Genomic DNA, 18,390 nt, shown 5'->3' with positions numbered 1-18,390 from the left:
TTTTTTGTGTTTCATGGCCTTGAAACATTGGAAGCATATGGGCTATTTTATAGAATGTCCTTCATATCAATCTGAGAAGTTTCCTCCAGATTAGATTTGTGGTATCTCTTTTTGGCAGGAATACCACAAAGTGATGATAACTATGCTTCTGGGCTCATTGTATTAGAGGGTACGTGGCACAGGTTTGTCCCATCACTAGTGGTATTAGCTTTGATTACTTCCTTGAGGAAGGCGGTTTCTGCCAAGGTTCTCCTTTGTAAAGTTACTACCCCTCCTTCATAAATAATAAACATTTTGGGGGGAGAGTACTCTGAGACTACATGTAGATATCCTTTTTTTTGGAGTAAGATTAGCCCTGAGCTAACATCTGCTGCCAATCCTCCTCTTTTTGCTGAGGAAGACTGGCTCTGAGCTAACATCCGTGCCCATCTTCCTCTACTTTATATGTGGGACGGCCACCACAGCATGGCTTGACAAGCGGTGCGTAGGTCTGCATCTGGCATCTGACCTGGTGAACCCTGGGCCGCCGAAGCAGAACGTGCGAACTTAACCGCTGCGCCCCCCAGCCGGCCCCCAGATATCCTTTTCTTCCATCAGACTTTTTTTTTTCTGAGGAAGATTAACCGTGAGCTAACATCTGCCACCAATCCTCCTCTTTTTGCTAAGGAAGACTGGCCCTGAGCTAACATCCATACCCATCTTCCTCTACTTTATATGTGGGATGCTTGCCACAGCGTGGGTTGACAAGCGGTGCCCTGTCCACACCCAAGATCCAAACTGGTGAACCCCGGGCCACCGAAGTGGAATGTGCGAACTTAACCGCTGCGCCAGCGGGCTGGCCCCTATGATCATCTTCTGAAACACTGGACTCAGTTTTCTTTGTTAAAAGACACCAGGTCTTTGTTCTCAGTTGTTAGATGAAGATAGCTCTCCCAGATAACAATGTAGGGAAATGGTATATACATAGAAAACAGTGTTACTGGTAGTGTTACTAGCCAGGTGACTAGGAAAGAACAATTTTATCTTGCTAAAATTTACAGGCCAGATGGGGTTAGAGTCTTTTGTTTTTGTTTTTTTAATTAAGGTTATGAAAGTTAACATCCTTGTGAAATTACAGTTGTATGTCATTATTAGTCATGTTGTAGGTACACCACTTCACCGCTAGTGCCCACCCCCCAACCCCCTTTCCCCTGGCAACCACCTATCAGTTCTCTTTGTCTATATGTTAACTACCACCTATGAGTGGAATCATACAGAGTTCGTCTTTCTCTGTCTGGCTTATTTCACTCAACATAATACCCTCAAGGTCTATCCATGTTGTTGTGAATGGGACGACTTTGTCCTTTTTTATGGCTGAGTAGTATTCCATTGTATATATATATACACCACATCTTCTTTATCCAGTCATCAGTTGCTGGGCACTTAGGTTGGTTCCATGACTTGGCTATCGTGAATAATGCTGCGATGAACATAGGGGTGCATGGGACTTTTGGAATTGCTGATTTCAGGTTCTTAGGATAGATACCCAGTAGTGGGATGGCTGGGTCATAAGGTATTTCTATTCTTAACTTTTTGAGGAATCTCCATACTGTTTTCCATAGTGGCTGCACCAGTTTGCATTCCCACCAACAGTGTGTGAGGGTTCCCTTTTCTCCACAGCCTCTCCAACATTTGTCACTCTTGGTTTTGGATATTTTTGTCATTCTAATAGGTGTAAGGTGATATCTTAGTGTAGTTTTGATTTGCATTTCCTTGATGATTAGTGATGATGAGCATCTTTTCATGTGTCTATTGGCCATCTGTATATCTTCTTTGGAGAAATGTGTGTTCATGTCCCCAGCCCATTTTGTAATTGGGTTGTTTGATTTTTTATTGTTGAATTGTGTGAGTTCTTTGTATATTATGGAGATTAACTCTTTGTTAGATAAATAACTTGTGAATATTTTTTCCCAATTAGTGGGCTGTTTTTTTGTTTCCATCCTGTTTTCCCTTGCCTTGAAGAAGCTCTTTAGTCTGATGAAGTCCCATTTGTTTATTCTTTCTGTTGTTTCCCTCATGTGAGGGGTTATGGTGTCCAAAAAGATTCTTTTGAAGCTGATGTCAAAGAGTGTACTGCCGATATTCTCTTCTAGAAGACTTATTGTTTCAGGTCTAATCTTTAGGTCTTTGATCCATTTTGAGTTTATTTTAGTAAATGGTGAAAAAGAATGGTTGATTTTCATTCTTTTCCATGTGGCTGTCCAGTTTTCCCAGCACCATTTGTTGAAGAGACTTTCTTTCCTCCATTGTAGGCCCTCAGCTCCTTTGTCAAAGATTAGCTGTCCATAGATGTGTGGTTGGGGTTAGAGTTTTAAAAACCTGCTTAAGGTGTCTGGCTTATTTGTGGTTAACACTTGGATGCAGCTATTGTTCTCTTGAGACAGAGATACAGTAATTGATACTGACTTTTCCCAGGGGACTTACAGGAATTTTTTTGAATTTTTGGCTGTAGGATATGTATTTCTTTTATAAATTCCTTTCTCTCTTCTCTTTCATGCACATCTTGCTTTCCAGCTCAAGTATTGTAGACATTGTTTAGTGATTTCTTAGCAGAATCCCTTTTTAAAATTTTGCCGCTGTTTTATTAATATATAACTGCTGTTAGTGCCATTTGTTACACATATACCTTTGAAATGAGTCTCTTGTTATAGTAGGTGCATGTGAGCCCACTTATCTAGAGCAGTTGTGTTTTTTCTTTTCCTTTCTTCTTTGGTAATAGTGTTCATTATAGCAAAAAGAAAAATTCTTGAGATATAATTCGTGTACCATGTATTTAAATTGTACAATTCAGTGGGTTTTAGTATATTCATAGAGTTATGAAACTATCATCATAAACAGTTTTAGAACATTTTCAGACCTCCAAAAGAAACCATGTACACTTTAACTGTCAATTCCCAATTCTTCTACCTGCCTCACCCCCTGCCCCAGCAGTAAACCACCAGTAATCTACTTCCTGTCTCTCTAGATGTGCCTGTTCTGGACATATCAAGTAAATAGAATCATTAAATACATGGTCTTTTGTGACTGGCTTCTTTTACCTGGCATAACTTCTTTTTTTTTTGGTGAGGAGATTGTCCCTGAGCTAAGATCTATGCCAATCTTCCTTTATTTTATATGTGGGACGCCACCACAGCATGGCATAATGAGTGGGGTGTAGGTCAGTGCCCAGGATCCAAAACCATGAACCCCAAGCTGCCAAAGTGGAGTGTGTAAACTTAACCACTATGCCACTGGGCCCACCCTACCTAGCATAATATTTTAAAGGTTCATCAACATTGTAGCATGTGCCAGCACCTCACTCTTTTTTATGGTCAAATAATATTCCATTGTGTGGATATACCACAAGCTTTTGTTTTTTTTGGGGGGGAACACTTAAGCGTTTTATGTCCTAAGAATTGATTTTCTTGTATGATAGCTTCCTTCCTTTTTTTTTTTTTTTTTAAACTTTAAACTATCTTATTCCTAAATTTTGGATTGTATTCTTGCTGAAACCTGTATATTGAAAGCTTTCTTCCTAGAGCTAGTTTTTCTTTTACCTGAGTTTCTGACCTTCTTATAGGCTGTGGTAATAGCTGTGTGTGAAGACTTACCTTTGCCTTTTGACAGTTTTATAAAAGACGGTAGCCATTAATATGTGTTCTTAGGATTCTTCCACTTTTTAGAACCTTTCCCTCTATTCTCCCATCTCCAGGAATACAGTAAATTTTTGTCAATAACATATTTTTAATAGTTTAACCTGAACTGTTGGATAAGTTAACTCTACAAGATTAATAAACATTCTAATTATATTAGCATGTCTAATATAGCCCCTGGCAACCACCTTTCTCTGAATTTGACTACTCTTATGTACCTCGCATAAGTGGAATCATAAAATATTTGTCCTTTTGTGACTGGCCTGTGTCACTTAGCACAATGTCTACAAGGTTCAGCTGTGTTGTAGCATGTGTCAGAATTTTTTTTAAGGCTGAATAATATTCTGTTGTATGTGTGTACCACATTTTGCTCTTCTATTCATGCATTGATGGACACTTGGGTTTCTTCTACCTTTTGGCTGTTGTGAATAAGGTTTCTACGAACATGGTTGTACAAATATCTTGTTAAGATCCTGCTTTCAGATTCTCTTGGGTATCTATGCAGAAGTAGAATTGCAGGATCATATGGTTATTCTATTTTTAATATTTTGGGGGAACTATCGTACTGTTTTCCACAGTGGCTTCAGTGTTCTACATTCCCACCAAGCAGTGCACAAGGGTTTGAATTTCTCTACATACTTGCCAACGCTTCTTTTCTTTTTTTTTTGATAGTAGTCATTGAAATGAGAGTCAGGTTTCTCTAATGATTAGTGATGTTGAGAATCTTTTCATGTGCTTATTGACCATTTGTATATTTTCTTTGGAGAAATGTCTACTTACGTTCTTTGCCTATTTTTGAATCGGGTTGTTTTGTTGTTGTTGAGTTGTAAGAAGTTCTTAATATAGTCTTGATATTACTCCATTATCAAATGTATGATGTGCACATATTCTATGTGTTGCCTTTTTACTCTGTTAACAGTGTCTTTTGATGCACCAATCTAATGTCTGTTTTTTTCCTTTCTTCCCTGTGCCTTTAGTATCATATCCAAGAAATCATTACCAAATTCAATGTTGTGAAACTTTGCTCTGTTTTCTTCTGAGTTGTATAGTTTTAGCTTTTGCATTTAGGTCTTTAATCCAAAGTTTAGGATTTTTATTAAGAAAAACTGGAGAGTTGCTGGATAAAACTCTCTCTTCTTGCTTGCTTGCTGCCATTTTGGTTATTGGTTAGAGTCCTAGTATTAAAAATGGTATTTACTGCTACCTTTGGCTTCCTTAGCAGTTTCCTCTTTCTGGTTCTCATTTCATTTTATAGTAGAGGCTTATAGTGTCATGGTGTTTACACTAGCTGATTTTAAAAGACCTAGAATATTTTTTAATATAAACTGCCCCTATGTTAAGCTGTCACATATCACACATGTTATACAAGCAGAATCAAATTCTTTTCTAGTCTTCTAGGTATTGAAATCGGTAACTGTGTGTATAGTTGTGTCAGTAGAGAACAGCAGATAGGGTGCACTGGATGGGAATATTGGTGCTATTAGGAACAATGACAGTATTGTTTGGATGGGTGTGTATAGGATGAAATTGGTAGAATTATGACTGTGTAGGACATAAGTATTATTAACACTACAATTTTTTTAAAAGGATTTGGACGTGGCAGAGGGAGAGGGGCAGGAAGATTCTCAAGTCAAAGCATGGGGTAAGTCTTAGCCATCCTGTTTTTATAGTCATTGCCATCTCTAGTTGTTGCTCTAAGGTTTCCCTTCCTTTGTCCTGTACCCCATTTATTTATCCTGGTGAGTCAGATGTTTTCTATATTGAAAAAGAGAAAATAATGAAAAAGTGAAATAGTACAAGTAAAATTGTATTGCAGTAGGCTTTAGAGCAGAGTTTCTAGCCTTGGCTCTATTGACATTTTGGACTGGATCATAGTTTGTTGAAGTAGTGGGTTGTACTTTACTTTGTAGGATATTTAGCAACATCCCTAGCCTCTCCCTAGTAGATGCCAGTAGCACCCCTCCTCAAGTTGTGACAATCAAAAATGTCTCGAAACATTGCTAAATGTTCCCTGGAGGGTGGTGCACAATCACCCCTAGTTGAAAACTACTTCATAAGAGTAATGTTGGTAAATCCAGCAATTGTCTTTGAATGGTAAGTAAATGCAGTGTTTATTTATGTAATAGTGGTAGTTTTTTTCCTGGATTGTAATAGTGAAGGGTGAGCATACTGTTACTAAATTGGTGGCATAATCAGTTGTTTATTCATAATTTCTGGTGGTTCTTTGACTTTTTGCTGCTTCTAAAACATTAGCTCCCCCGGATGTTTAGAAAAAGTGAAGTGTCTTATAGAAGCCATATGTGGATGACAGTCAGGAAGGGAAGGGAATTGGTTCCAGGACCAGCCTGTTGTCTCTCCACAGCTTCAGGGCAGTGTGATTGGGGTCACTGCATTCACGTGGTACCTCCTGCCATCTCTGTTTTCTGCCCAAACTCCCTGTGGACAAAGGTCCCTGTAGATGGATGAAAACATGGAGCAAACTAGCCGAAATACTTGATCATATTTTCCCAGCCCAGTAACTTTAAACTGTTTTGTGGATTTTCCTGTTGACTTAAAAAAAATTTTTTGTGTGTGATTTTTTTTTTTGGCAATGATACCCAATAAAGCTGGGGGAAAAAATTCTGTTTTGAAAATTTTAGAGATGGTATTTAATTCGACCCTAGTTAGTTAGACCTCTGAATCCTGGGTGTTTAGGATTTTAATGAAAATAGAGACACTGAATAAAATAGTTTCTTTTTTTTCATATCCATTGTTTCTATATGAAAAGGATCAGATATATCTGTTGTAAATGGTTCAAAGCCAAGCCTGGATTCTGACTTGGGAGGAAAAAGACTTGTTGCTTGTTTAAGTCTGGGCTTAGTTTTCAGGGGGCTTTCCATTGGAGCCCTTACTCTGCCTAGAACGATTATAGGTCTGCACACCTGCTTTAGGATGCAGAGGACAGCAATGCAGGGAAATAGGGGAAATACAAGAGCATATGGAAGGTCCCTAGGCAACCTCTGCATTGCAAAAGATCTGCATCCTGATGGCCAGAAAAATTAGCTGTAATTAAATAGGAGAAGGAGGGTGAAGTTTCTTATGGTGGCTCTTAGCAGGGACAGAGTTTGTTTTGGGGAGATTGATGTACAGGCATGCGCCGCATGATGACGTTTCCGTCAAAGACTGACCACATATACGACAGTGGTCCCATAAGATCAGTGCCATAGAGCCTAGGTGTGTGGTAGGTTATACCATCTAGATATGCATAAGAACACGCTATGATGTTCACACAAGGATGAATCACCTAAGGTTGCATTTCTCAGAACTTATCCTGTTATTAAGTGACCCATAACTGTACAGTTAAATTTGTGACTTTGGCGACTGCTTCATTTACCTTTATTCTTTCTTTATTTCAAACCCTAGGACATTTAATCCTGCAGACTATTCAGATTCCCCGTCTATAGATGAGTGTGGGACAAAAGCAGTAGTTTGGGAAGCTGCTCAGAATGGTGCAGATGAGGGAACTGGTAAGTGTCTCTTCTTGTCGGAGGTGTGTTTTAAATGTTTGGGCTCTTAACATGTGAAAATGAAATCAAAATGTGCTGATAGAGAAGACTGGAAAACAGGCTGCTGTCCTACTTCTGAGACTGCTCTTAGCTGGTTCTTACCTCCAAAGTCTCAAACTCATAAACCTCGTTGATGATAAGGTATTTGATTTTTCCCTTCTGCACTCTGAGGAAGAGGCTGTGATCAATCTGTGTAAGTCAGTACAAACCCACACTCCAGTCTCAGTGTGTCAGGGATATATAGAATTTCTTAGGGGAAGACTTGTTACTGAAAGTACTTACCATTCCTAATGGTGGACCCTAAAATTTGTCCAAAGTGGTAGATGATACATGGGTTTGAGGCAGCAGTTGCATTTGCAGATTTTTCTGTATCCTTCTGCTTTTGGATTATTTCTTTTCTGAAATTCATAGGTAAATATTTGTTAATTGGCATGTTTATTTAATAGAGCCCTCCTGAGGATTTGTTCATGATAATATATATTAACTATTATGATTATATTTTGACACTTCATAAATTATAACCCAAAATATAAAAGTATAGCTCAATAAATTATCTCAAAGCAAACATCCATGTAACAGCAACCCTGGTCAAAAGCTAAGACCATACTACCATCACAGAAGCACAATTAACGAACTAGAAGTCAAAGATACTGTAGAGAGGATCAACAAAAGTTATAACTGGTAACTTGAAAAGACTAGTAAAATTGATCAGCTTAATGGTGAGAATGATCAAGGGAAGGAGAAAGAAGCGTACATAATTGGTTACAGGAATGAAAAAGGGGATATTTATATTAATTATAATATATAATTAATTATAATTATAAATATAGATATTAAAAGATCATAAGAAGGTGCTGGCCCCATGGCTGAGTGGTTGAGTTTGGGCACTCTGCTTTGGTGGCCCAGCGTTTCACCGGTTTGAATCCTGGCTGTGGACATGGCACCACTTGTCAGACCATGCTAAAGAGGCATCCCACATGCCACATGTAGAAGGACCCACAACTAAAAATATACAACTATGTATTGGGGGGCTTTGCGGAGAAAAAGGAAAAATAAAATCTTAAAAAAAAATCCTCTCGGATGCAGTTAATATGAGTGTAAATTAGTACAAATTAAAAAAAAAGATCATAAGATACTTTAGGTCAATAAATTTTGTGCTAACATTTGAAATTATAGATTAATCTCACTCTTCAACACAGATGTAAAAATCTTAGGCCAAAATATTGGAAAACAATTCAGTAAGGCAGACAAAGGATAATGCATCCTGGTCATGTTAAATTTATACTTGGCATTAAAGTTTGTTTAACATTTAAAAATCAATCAACTCCTAGTTATGTATCTAAGAGAATGGAAGATAGAGGTTCACATAAAATCTTGTACACGAATGTTCATAGAAGTATGATTCATAATAACCAAAAATTGGAAACAAACCGTATGTCTTTCAGTGCATGAATGGATAAATAAAATGTGGTAAATCACTCACACCGTGGAGTATTCATTCTGCCATAACAAGGATTGCAGTGCTGATACATGCTGCAACATGCATGAACCTTGAGAACATCATGCTGAGTGAAAGAGGCCAATCATAAAGGACCACATATTAGATATTGAATAATTTCATTTATATGAAATGTCCAGATAAGGCAAATACATAGAGACAGAAAGTACACTGGTGGTTGCCAAGAGTTGGGAACATTTGGGAAAGATGAGAAGTGACTACTAATGGGTTCAAGATTTCCTTTTGGACGGATGAAAATATTCTGGAATAGTGGTGACTGTTGCGCAACTTGTGAATACAGTAAAAACTACTCAACCCCATACTTTCAAAGGGTGGATTTTATGCTATGTGATTTATATCTCAATAACAAAAATGAGTATTATTCATCCATTTAACAGAATAAAGGAGAAAGGTCATATCATTTCAATATGGAAACACATTTGACAATACCCAACATCCATTCCTGATTTTTTTTAAAACTGGCAAATCCAGAATATAAAGAAATTTCCTTAATTAGATAAAGGATATCTACAAAACCACAGCAAACATTTCAGTTAGTGGCGATGTGTTGAAGGTTTTTCCTGTGGAACGAGATAAGGGACTTACTCTCACTGTTTCTATTCACCACTGTACCAGAGGTACTAACCATTGCTATAAAGAATTAAAAAGAAAAATCAGAAAGGTTGGAAACAGGGAAAAACAACTTGTCATTTCTGGCAATGATATAAAAGAACTATAGATAAATTATGAAAATTAATAATGGAGTTTTAAAAGGTGTTAGAAGTTCAATAAACAGATATATTTTTCTTTTTTTTCACTTTATAAATGTATTTTAGTTCAATTTTCTTTAAATAACCAAGCGCTGAAAACTTTACAAAAATGTTAATTAACAGATATATTTCTATAAACCATGAACAGAGAAAATGGAAAAAAAAATTAGTATCCTCAAAAAACACCAAATGCAGGGGCCGGCCCCGTGGCTGAGTGGTTAAGTTCGTGTGCTCTGCTTCGGCAGGCGGCCCAGGGTTTCACCAATTTGGGTCCTGGGCACGGACATGGCACCGCTCATCAAGCTATGCTGAGGTGGTGTCCTGCTTAGCACAACCCGCAGGACCTACAACGAGAATATACAACTATGTAGGGGGACTTTGGGGAGAAGAAGAAGGGGGAAAAAAAAAGGATTGGCACCAGATGTTAGCTCAGCTACCGATCTTTAAAAAAAACTCCACCACCACCAAATGCCTAGGAAGAAGTCTAATGATACGTAAGATAAGCCTTCTGCCTATGGAAATTTAAAATATAAAGTCTTATATTAAAATGTAAAATTGAGAGATTCAAGAAGAAATAATAAAGGATATACCATTTTTATGTATTTCAAGTTTCACTATTGTGAAGGTTAGTTTTTACTGACTTGCTCTTTGAACTTATTAATCCATGGTAGTCCACTACTTGAAAATTTTTCCCCACTGCCCACAGATGTTTTAAAAAGTCAGGTTTGTTGAGATATATTTGTATACAAGAGTATTTACCCTTTTGAAGAGATTTAAGTGAGTGAATTCTAACATGCTTATAGTCGTGTAACTACCACTAAAATCAAGACACTGTGTTTCTCTACTAGCAATGAATAACTGCAAAATAGAATAAAAGAAGACACAAAACACAACCCAGTACCATTTATAGTAGTACAAAAACATGAACTACTTAGGCATAGATCTGACAAAGTATATACAAGACTTGTATGTTGAAAATTATGCAACTTGATGAAAAAAATCAAGACCCCAAAAAGGCGGGAGATATTCATTGTTTATGAATCGGAAGACTCGATATTATGGAAATGTCACTTCTCCCCAGATTGATGTGTTAGTCCAGTACAATTTCCAGCAGATTTTTGTGTGAATTGAAAACTTGATTCTAAAGTTTTTATAGAAAAGTATAGGAACTAGCATAGCCCAAACAGTTTTGAAAAAGAACAGCAAAGTCCAAAGACTCACACTGCTTGATTTCAAGAACTTACTCTAGAGCTATGCTAATCAAGACTGAGAAACTGGCAAGAGCATAGAGAGAGATCAACCATATGATAGCAGGTAAGCCCACAGATTTTTGGCTACTTGATTTTGACCAAGGTTCCAAGGTAGTTCAATGCCATCCATTATACTGGATACAAAGAAATAACTATAAGTGGATAATAGCTCAAAATGTGAAACCTGAAAGCACAAGTTTTAAAGGAAATACAGGGGCAGATCCTCACCACCTTGGATTAGGATAGGATTTCTTATATAAGACACAATAAGCAAGAGTCATAAAAGAAAAACTTGATTATTCAGAATAGAATTGAACGAGAGGATAGGCATAGTTTAGGAGGAAACATTTATAAGTCCCCTGTTTGAAAAGGGGCTTGTATACAGAATATATAAAGAACTCTCACAACTCAATAGTAAGAAAGCAAACAACCGAATGAAATGAGCAATTAAAAATTAGCAAAAACCTGAAAACGTTGTGGAAATAGGTAGTGGTGGTAGTTGTACAACATTGTGAATGTACTTAATGCCAGTGAATTCTACACTTACAAAGGGTTAACATGGTAAATTTTATGTAATGTGTATTTTACCACAATAAAAATAAAAGGACATAGAACTATAGACATACATTGTGTCTATGCCAGTTATTTGGCCACTGTATTATACTGTAGTTATGTGAGATGTAATTATCTGGGGAGACTGGGTGAAGGGTAACTTGTGAATCTATAATTATTTCAAAATAAAAAGTTAATAAAAAATGTGCAAAAGATTTGAACAGAGGCCTTACAAAGGAAAATATATGATGGCAAATAAGCACACAAAAACATGCTCACTATCCCTGGGGAAATAGAAATGAAAACCACAGCAGATTACCACCATTCATCCATTAAAATGGCTTTGAGAAAGAACTGACAGTACCAAGTGTTAGTGAAGATGGTGGAATGACTTGAGCTCATACATTGCTGGTGTGAAAGCATACCTTTACCATCAAATCTGACAATCCCAACACTAGTTTTTTATTGAAGGGGAATGAAAACATGTCCACACAAAAACCTGCATGTGATGTTTATAGCAGCTTTATTCATAATCTCCACTGATTTTTAAATCAAGTGTTGAAACAGAATGTTGTTAGTCAATTAATTGCTATTTTTCTTTTTTCTCATTCCCTCCTCTTCTCTCCTCTTCTGTCTCCTCTCTCTCCTCCCCTTCCTTCCCCTCAATATAATTTATAGTAGCAGATTCTTTGCTGAAAAAGATTTAGCTAAGCAAAATGTGTTTGATGCTGAAATACAGTTAAAAGGATGTGGTCAGCTGATGGGTGCTGGCAGTTTTTTAGAGGCATCACAGAATGGTATTGTCCTTAACACAGAGTTCTGAGTCCAGCTCTCAGCCTTATAGGCTCAGAAACCTGACTTTGACAGTATGATAATCAAATTCATTCCTTAGAGGCAGACTCACATTAACCAAAATAGGAAAAACTGGAGGATAGTCAGAATGCTGATTTATAAGTTTACAAAAAATAGGTATTACCTATTCAACGGATTGGAATGCTCTCTTTCACAAGTGGGAAGGGAGCTTGGTGAACGTGGGAGTGAGAACATGCGTAGTGATGCAAACTGAGTGTTCAAGGGCCAGCTGGCTCATACTACTGTGTTGTTGAGTCCCGGTGGCCTGTCGTAGCATGGGTTACAGTAAGTCTCCTCTCCTTGGGTGCACAGCATCTGCTTAGCGGTGGTGCTTTCCTTCCTCTGTTGAATGTGCTGGCCAGTTTGTCTTCTGATGAGTACGTTAACTGTTCTGATATGTTAAAACCTTCCCATTTTACATGGGTCTGCAGAACTGGCATCAAATGCTCAAAATGTACATCAGGATCTGCCAGACAAAAATTCTTATGGACCCAAAGGTATGACTGTTTTATTTGAAAAACGTCCTTAGTTAAGAATCTTATAAAATGCTTACAATATCTTCCATTTTTATCAAGGCTAGCTAATAAAATTCATCAGATAAATGTTTGTAATCTATGTTTTTACAACTACTTGATGAAATAATTGTCAGCTTTTGATTATGGAAGTGTTTTACAGAACGGCCCTCAAGGCACCACAGAGTTTTGCATCATCGTTTTCCTTTTTCCTACGTGGCTGCCTTATGTGTGCTCTTGATAGAGGGCTAACATCAAGTTAAACTGAACATAAAGCACACATCTGAAATTTATTGTTTTAAGCTGAAAATAAATAAATGTCATTGACATTTTACCATATGTTTGAGGTATAGGTCTATAGGTCTAGAATGGGGAGCAAATTCTTACTGTGAAATTTTGATATTTCAAAATAGAGTTAGGACCTGATCCTATGTTCTTCTGTATCTAATGTCTGGATTTTTTACAGTCTGTGTATCTAGGGTAGGTTAATGCAACCACTTGGCCCTGGCTGCTGACGTGGGGCTTCCCCTCTACTGCCTGTACCATGTATACCACTGTGCCATGTTGCTCTTCTGCTTATGACTACATGTGTTTTCTGCCTGCCTTCTCAGATTCTCACCCTCTTCTGCCTGTCTAAGTTTGCATTTTAATTATTTTCATAGTTCTCTAAGTGGTGGTAGGCTGGTCTCTTTACATATCATGCATAAGAAAGTATGTTCTGACTTAGTACCACTGAATTGTACACTTAAAAATGATGAAGATAGTAAATTTTATGTTAGGAGTGTTTAGCCACAACTTAAAAAGTTTTGGAAAAAAGTTTGTTTTAAACTTTAGGATACTTTTAATATTTTATTTGTAGGTTTTTGTAATACCTCATTATAGTTTCTCTCCCCTAGAATATCCCTTCTTTATAGATCTGTCTGTTCAGGTCTTTTCCAGTCTTCAAATTTTTACTGTGCTCCATCTTCCCCATAAATTTTCTCTTACCATTCTAGCTTTCATTAATTTAGCCATCCTCCAATTTTTAATGTATTAATCAGCTTCATGTAATTTATTATTCAATAATATACTACCTTGATCACTCACAAAGATTTTTTTTATTAAGATTATGATAGTTAACAACCTTGTGACATTACAGTTGTACATCATTATTAGTCATGTTCTAGGTACACCACTTCACCCCTAGTGCCCTCCCCCCAACCCCCTTCCCCTGGTAACTACCGATCAGTTCTGTTTGTCTATATGTTAACTACCACCTATGAGTGGAATCATACAGAGTTCATCTTTCTCTGCCTGGCTTATTTCACTCAACATAATACCCTCAAGGCCTATCCATGTTGTTGTGAATCGGATGACTTTGTCCTTTTTTATGGCTGAGTAGTGTTCCACTGTATATATATATATATATATATATATATATATATATATATATATACACACACACACACACACACACACACACACACACACCATATCTTCTTTATCCAGTCATCAGTTGCTGGGCACTTAGGTTGGTTCCATGACTTGGCTATCGTGAATAATGCTGCGATGAACATAGGGGTGCATGGGACTCTTGGGATTTCTGATTTCAGGTTCTTAGGATAGATACCCAGTAGTGGGATGGCTGGGTCATAAGGTATTTCTATTAACTTTTTGAGGAATCTCCATACTGTTTTCATAGTGGCTGCACCAGTTTGCATTCCCACCAACAGTGTGTGAGGGTTCCCTTTTCTCCACAGCCTCTCCAACATTTGTCACTCTTGGTTTTGGATGTTTTTGCCATTCTAATAGGTGTAAGGTGATATCTTAGTGTAGTTTTGATTTGCATTTCCCTGATGATTAGTGATGATGAGCATCTTTTCATGACTCACAAAGATTTTAATTCTCTTCCCAATGAGATATGACTTAGGTACTTAGCATTGTGCTTAACGTGTAGGCTTTTAACCTAGTATTGGTTGGTTGATGATTGATGATGAAGGGTTCCTGAGGAAAATGCCACCATAAATTGTTTCTGTTATAATCTTAGATGCCTCAAAAGTGAAAATTTTTGAGACTTTGAAATTGTTTTCTATTTCTTAATTATCCTAAAACTGCTTAGGTCGAGCCTCAGCTTTTGTAAAGTAGAATTTGTCAATCCTTTAATTAGAGTACTGTCTCCTATGATGAGTTTAAGAGTATGAGCATAGCGTCGGATGGATGGAGGTGGCATCAAGAACATTATGTACTGGCCATCTTTGAAATTAGTCCAGTGTGAGCTTTTAAAATTATACATGTACTTAGAGAAAAGTCTGGAAGGAAATATATTAAAAGACTATGTATTAGTACTTAAAGTCGCATTGTAGAAGGAAGGTAGGAGTGACGGGTAGGTGGCTTGCTTGCCTTAGACTGATTTAGTTTTGTGTTCAGTGTTCTCTCCAAGAGGCCTGTGCAGGGGTCTGGAGAACAAGGTTCCAGTACTGATTTCTACCTGGGACTAATTGTGCCTTGTGTTTTTTCACTTAAATTATTACTTCTGTTTTTCTTTAAGAAAATATTTTAATTCAAAGAGATGTTTTGGGGGAACATAAATTCCTATTTGTTTTATGACTTCCGGAGAAATTATGGAAACGATTTAAGCATATGGTGAGGGAGCCAATACAAAATACCAGATTGTCAGTTCAAATATTGAAATCTTTATCAAACTTTACTATTATTTCAAGGATACAGGCAGTTGAGAGGCACAGAAGAGCAGAGAGTACCTCTAGCCAAGACCCTCCTTCCTGCAACACACGTGCCCTGTGACCCACAGTAATAGCTGAGGTCTCCAGGTGATGTGCATAGATTTCTCACAAAGCAGGGAATGCTTTTGGGTTTGAAACATCTCCCTTTTATACCCATATAATATCATATCTTATGTGGTATTTTATAGGGAGCCATGTTCCATAAATCTATAGATTCTATGTTTGTTTGCCCGAACCCATCCTAAATTAGGGACGTCCTGTTGGAAGCATTCCATGAAGAGGGACTCTTTTCTTAGGTTACACCATCAGTTTATTTATGAGGTGTGGTTGGTTATTAGATTATTGACATGATTCCAAGGGAGTGAGATCTGGTCACCTGCCTTTTTTTCTCAGGAGTGTGCCCCTCCTTTTTCTCCCTTTCTCCTCCCCACACAGAAAGCTCATTGTAGGTCAGATGATCAACTCATTTCTTCCTGTTGAAGGAACAAAAACATTCACAATCTCACTTCCTGAGGGTGGTTATAGTTAATATCTTGGTGTATGTCCTTTTAAAACCATTTTCTCTGGGTATGTGTATGCATATATGCTTTAAAATAGTGAGCCTATACTTATGCAGGATCTCTAAGTACTAACGTCAGCATTTTTGAGTACCAGTGCTTTTCTCTAAAGCACGTAATTGTTTTATGAGTGAGTGTTCTGTGGGGACTGTTTGAGCGCATCCTCTGTACCTGCTCATCCTGAGTCACAGCACCAGACTTTATATGAGTAGGACTGAGCTTCAGTTTTCCTGGAGACCTATTAGGAAGCCATATAGTGGAGCTAATATCTTATAAGAAGGATTCTTCTCTAAATTTTGTAATTCAGTAATCCACCTGAAATAGGATCCAAGGCAGACCTGCCTTTTATTGAATTTTGTTTTGTTTTAAATTCTGTATGTCATAAGGAATGATCTCATTGTTAAATATGTCTATTTGTGCTATGCCCATACTTTCTTACTCAAGCTAGAATTGTTTGGATATGATCTAGATTGAAGCAAAATCTGTTTGAGGCGTTGCTTTGAATTTATGTGGATAGTACCTAGCCAAGTTGCATTTGAAAATGTCACCAATTTCATTGAGAATAGATTAACAGCCTCATATTTCTTGAATTACAAACTAAATTGCCAATGAAGCATGTGATGTGTCTTATGTCGTACACTCCAGAGAATCCTTTGGAATAAGACGATGTTTGACTTTGTGGTGTAAACTGTGGTGGTTGTTATTCTCCACAGGGGCCTGGAAGAATTCTGCGGAAGAGTGGACAACGGAAGACTGGACTGAAGATGTAGGTGTCGAGCGTCGGATCAGACTCCTCTTCCTTCTGGTCCCTGGTGGGGGCACGTGTGCTTCGAAGAAAGCCCGAGACTCATGCCTCTTCTTGGCTCCTTTCAGACATCTATGATTACCATGTTTTTTTAGCAGATGCTTCTCAGAAGGAAGTTCGTGTTTTGAAATTCTTAAGAAACTTGGTTTTAAAGTGTCTACTTAAAAATGACCAGATGTAGGGTCTGGCCTGGTGGTGTAGTAGTTAATTAAGTTTGTGTGCTCCACTTTGGTGGCCCAGGGTTCATGGGTTTGGATTCTGGGCGCAGACCTACACATGACTCATCAAGCCATGCTGTGGCAGCATCCCACATGCAAAATGGAGGAAGGTTGGCACAGATGTTAGCTCGGGGACAATCTTCCTCACCAAAAAAATAAATTAATTTAAATGACCTGATGTTAAATAGGACTAAAATCATTTTTTAGCTTATCTTTGTTTTCTTTGGCCTGATAACCAGCAGATGCTACTGCCCTGACCTATGAACCATTAATTATTCTTTATAATGTTTTTATTAAAGGAGAGAGTCTTTGTTTTGGACTCGCTTGAATAAGTCATTCTGGTTCTAGGTCCAACCCCTTCCCCTTTCAGCTAGGCTGGTTCTTTTTGTATTCATTATTCCACAGACATTTTTGAGTGTACTGCAATAGCTTCTGGGTAATGTCAATCTGTAAGTTCTGGGTTCAGCATAAGATATTCTTTGATAAAAAGTATTTAACTTAAATAATGAAAAAGAAAAAGTAACTGTACTAGTCCTATACCATGTTTTACACTGTTTTTCTGTTTGGCTCTCAAGACCCAGAATAGAAGTATGTGCATGATAGGGAATTTCAGCAGACACTAAGGGGGAAAGAATAAAGGGATTGCAAGTTTTGACCTTCAAAATCACATGAAGTGACCCAGACTTTTGATATTTTTTTTTTGAGATTTTTTTCCCCTCTCTCCCATCTTGTACTCACAAGTTTGTTTGTTTTTTTAACTGCACTTATGCATCCTTCCTTTTTTAGCAGTATTATATCTGGCTCGTTAGGGAGTGAGCTGGGGCGGATGTGAGGAAGGAGAACCGATAAGCTAATTTGATTGGGATTTGGGAGATTTAGGGTATATTTTCATTTCTGCCACACACTGAGCACAAGTCCTGGGGGTGTGATGTTACCCGGTTTTCTGTTACCTGTAATAGGAACCTGGACTAGATGGGTGGTAATTTGAATCAGTGGAGGGATGGGTACTGGTGATAGCGTGAAATCAGCGAGCAGCCTATGGACACTTTACCTTATTTCAAACAGAGCCATTTACTTTGAAGTGTTTTGTGTTACTAGAATCTTTGGTAAGACTTTGGAGAAGAGAAAGATTCTGGGGCTAAAAGCTCTACTTCTTTGCCTGTTTGGTGCAGCAGACAGGTTAAAAAATCAGCAGGGGATCGGAAGGCAAAAGGCCTGTATTCAGATTCTAACTGGGTTGCCCTGTTGACCTTGGACGAGGCATCTTTCCTTTCTGAGCCCCCTGTCCTTCATCTATATAATGAATATCATAACTGTCATGCCTAACTCATGGGGTTTTTCTCTGGGTCAAATGAGGTCTTATGATGGAAGTCTGCTAACCAGCAGTACAGTATACACACACAGAGATATTAATGTAATCTTTAATGCTGTAAAGGCCAC

At 37.7% G+C, this 18,390-nt stretch overlaps 1 protein-coding gene across 2 annotated transcripts in view; it reads left to right on the top strand.

Moving 5' to 3' along the window:
* UBAP2 (ubiquitin associated protein 2) overlaps positions 1–18,390 on the top strand; it is a 118,583-nt gene that overhangs the window by 71,009 nt on the left and 29,184 nt on the right. For both annotated transcript variants that reach the window (XM_046664225.1, XM_046664226.1), the window contains 3 exons: positions 5,259–5,313; positions 7,074–7,177; positions 16,641–16,693. In XM_046664225.1, coding sequence (XP_046520181.1) covers positions 5,259–5,313; positions 7,074–7,177; positions 16,641–16,693 — 212 coding nt within the window. The remainder of the gene's footprint in view (positions 1–5,258; positions 5,314–7,073; positions 7,178–16,640; positions 16,694–18,390) is intronic.

Source organism: Equus quagga, chromosome 6, assembly GCF_021613505.1.
Source record: "Equus quagga isolate Etosha38 chromosome 6, UCLA_HA_Equagga_1.0, whole genome shotgun sequence".
NCBI classification, from domain to species: Eukaryota; Metazoa; Chordata; class Mammalia; order Perissodactyla; family Equidae; genus Equus; species Equus quagga.
Note: the sequence above shows the minus strand (reverse complement) of the source record. Positions and strands in the feature narration are given on the sequence as shown.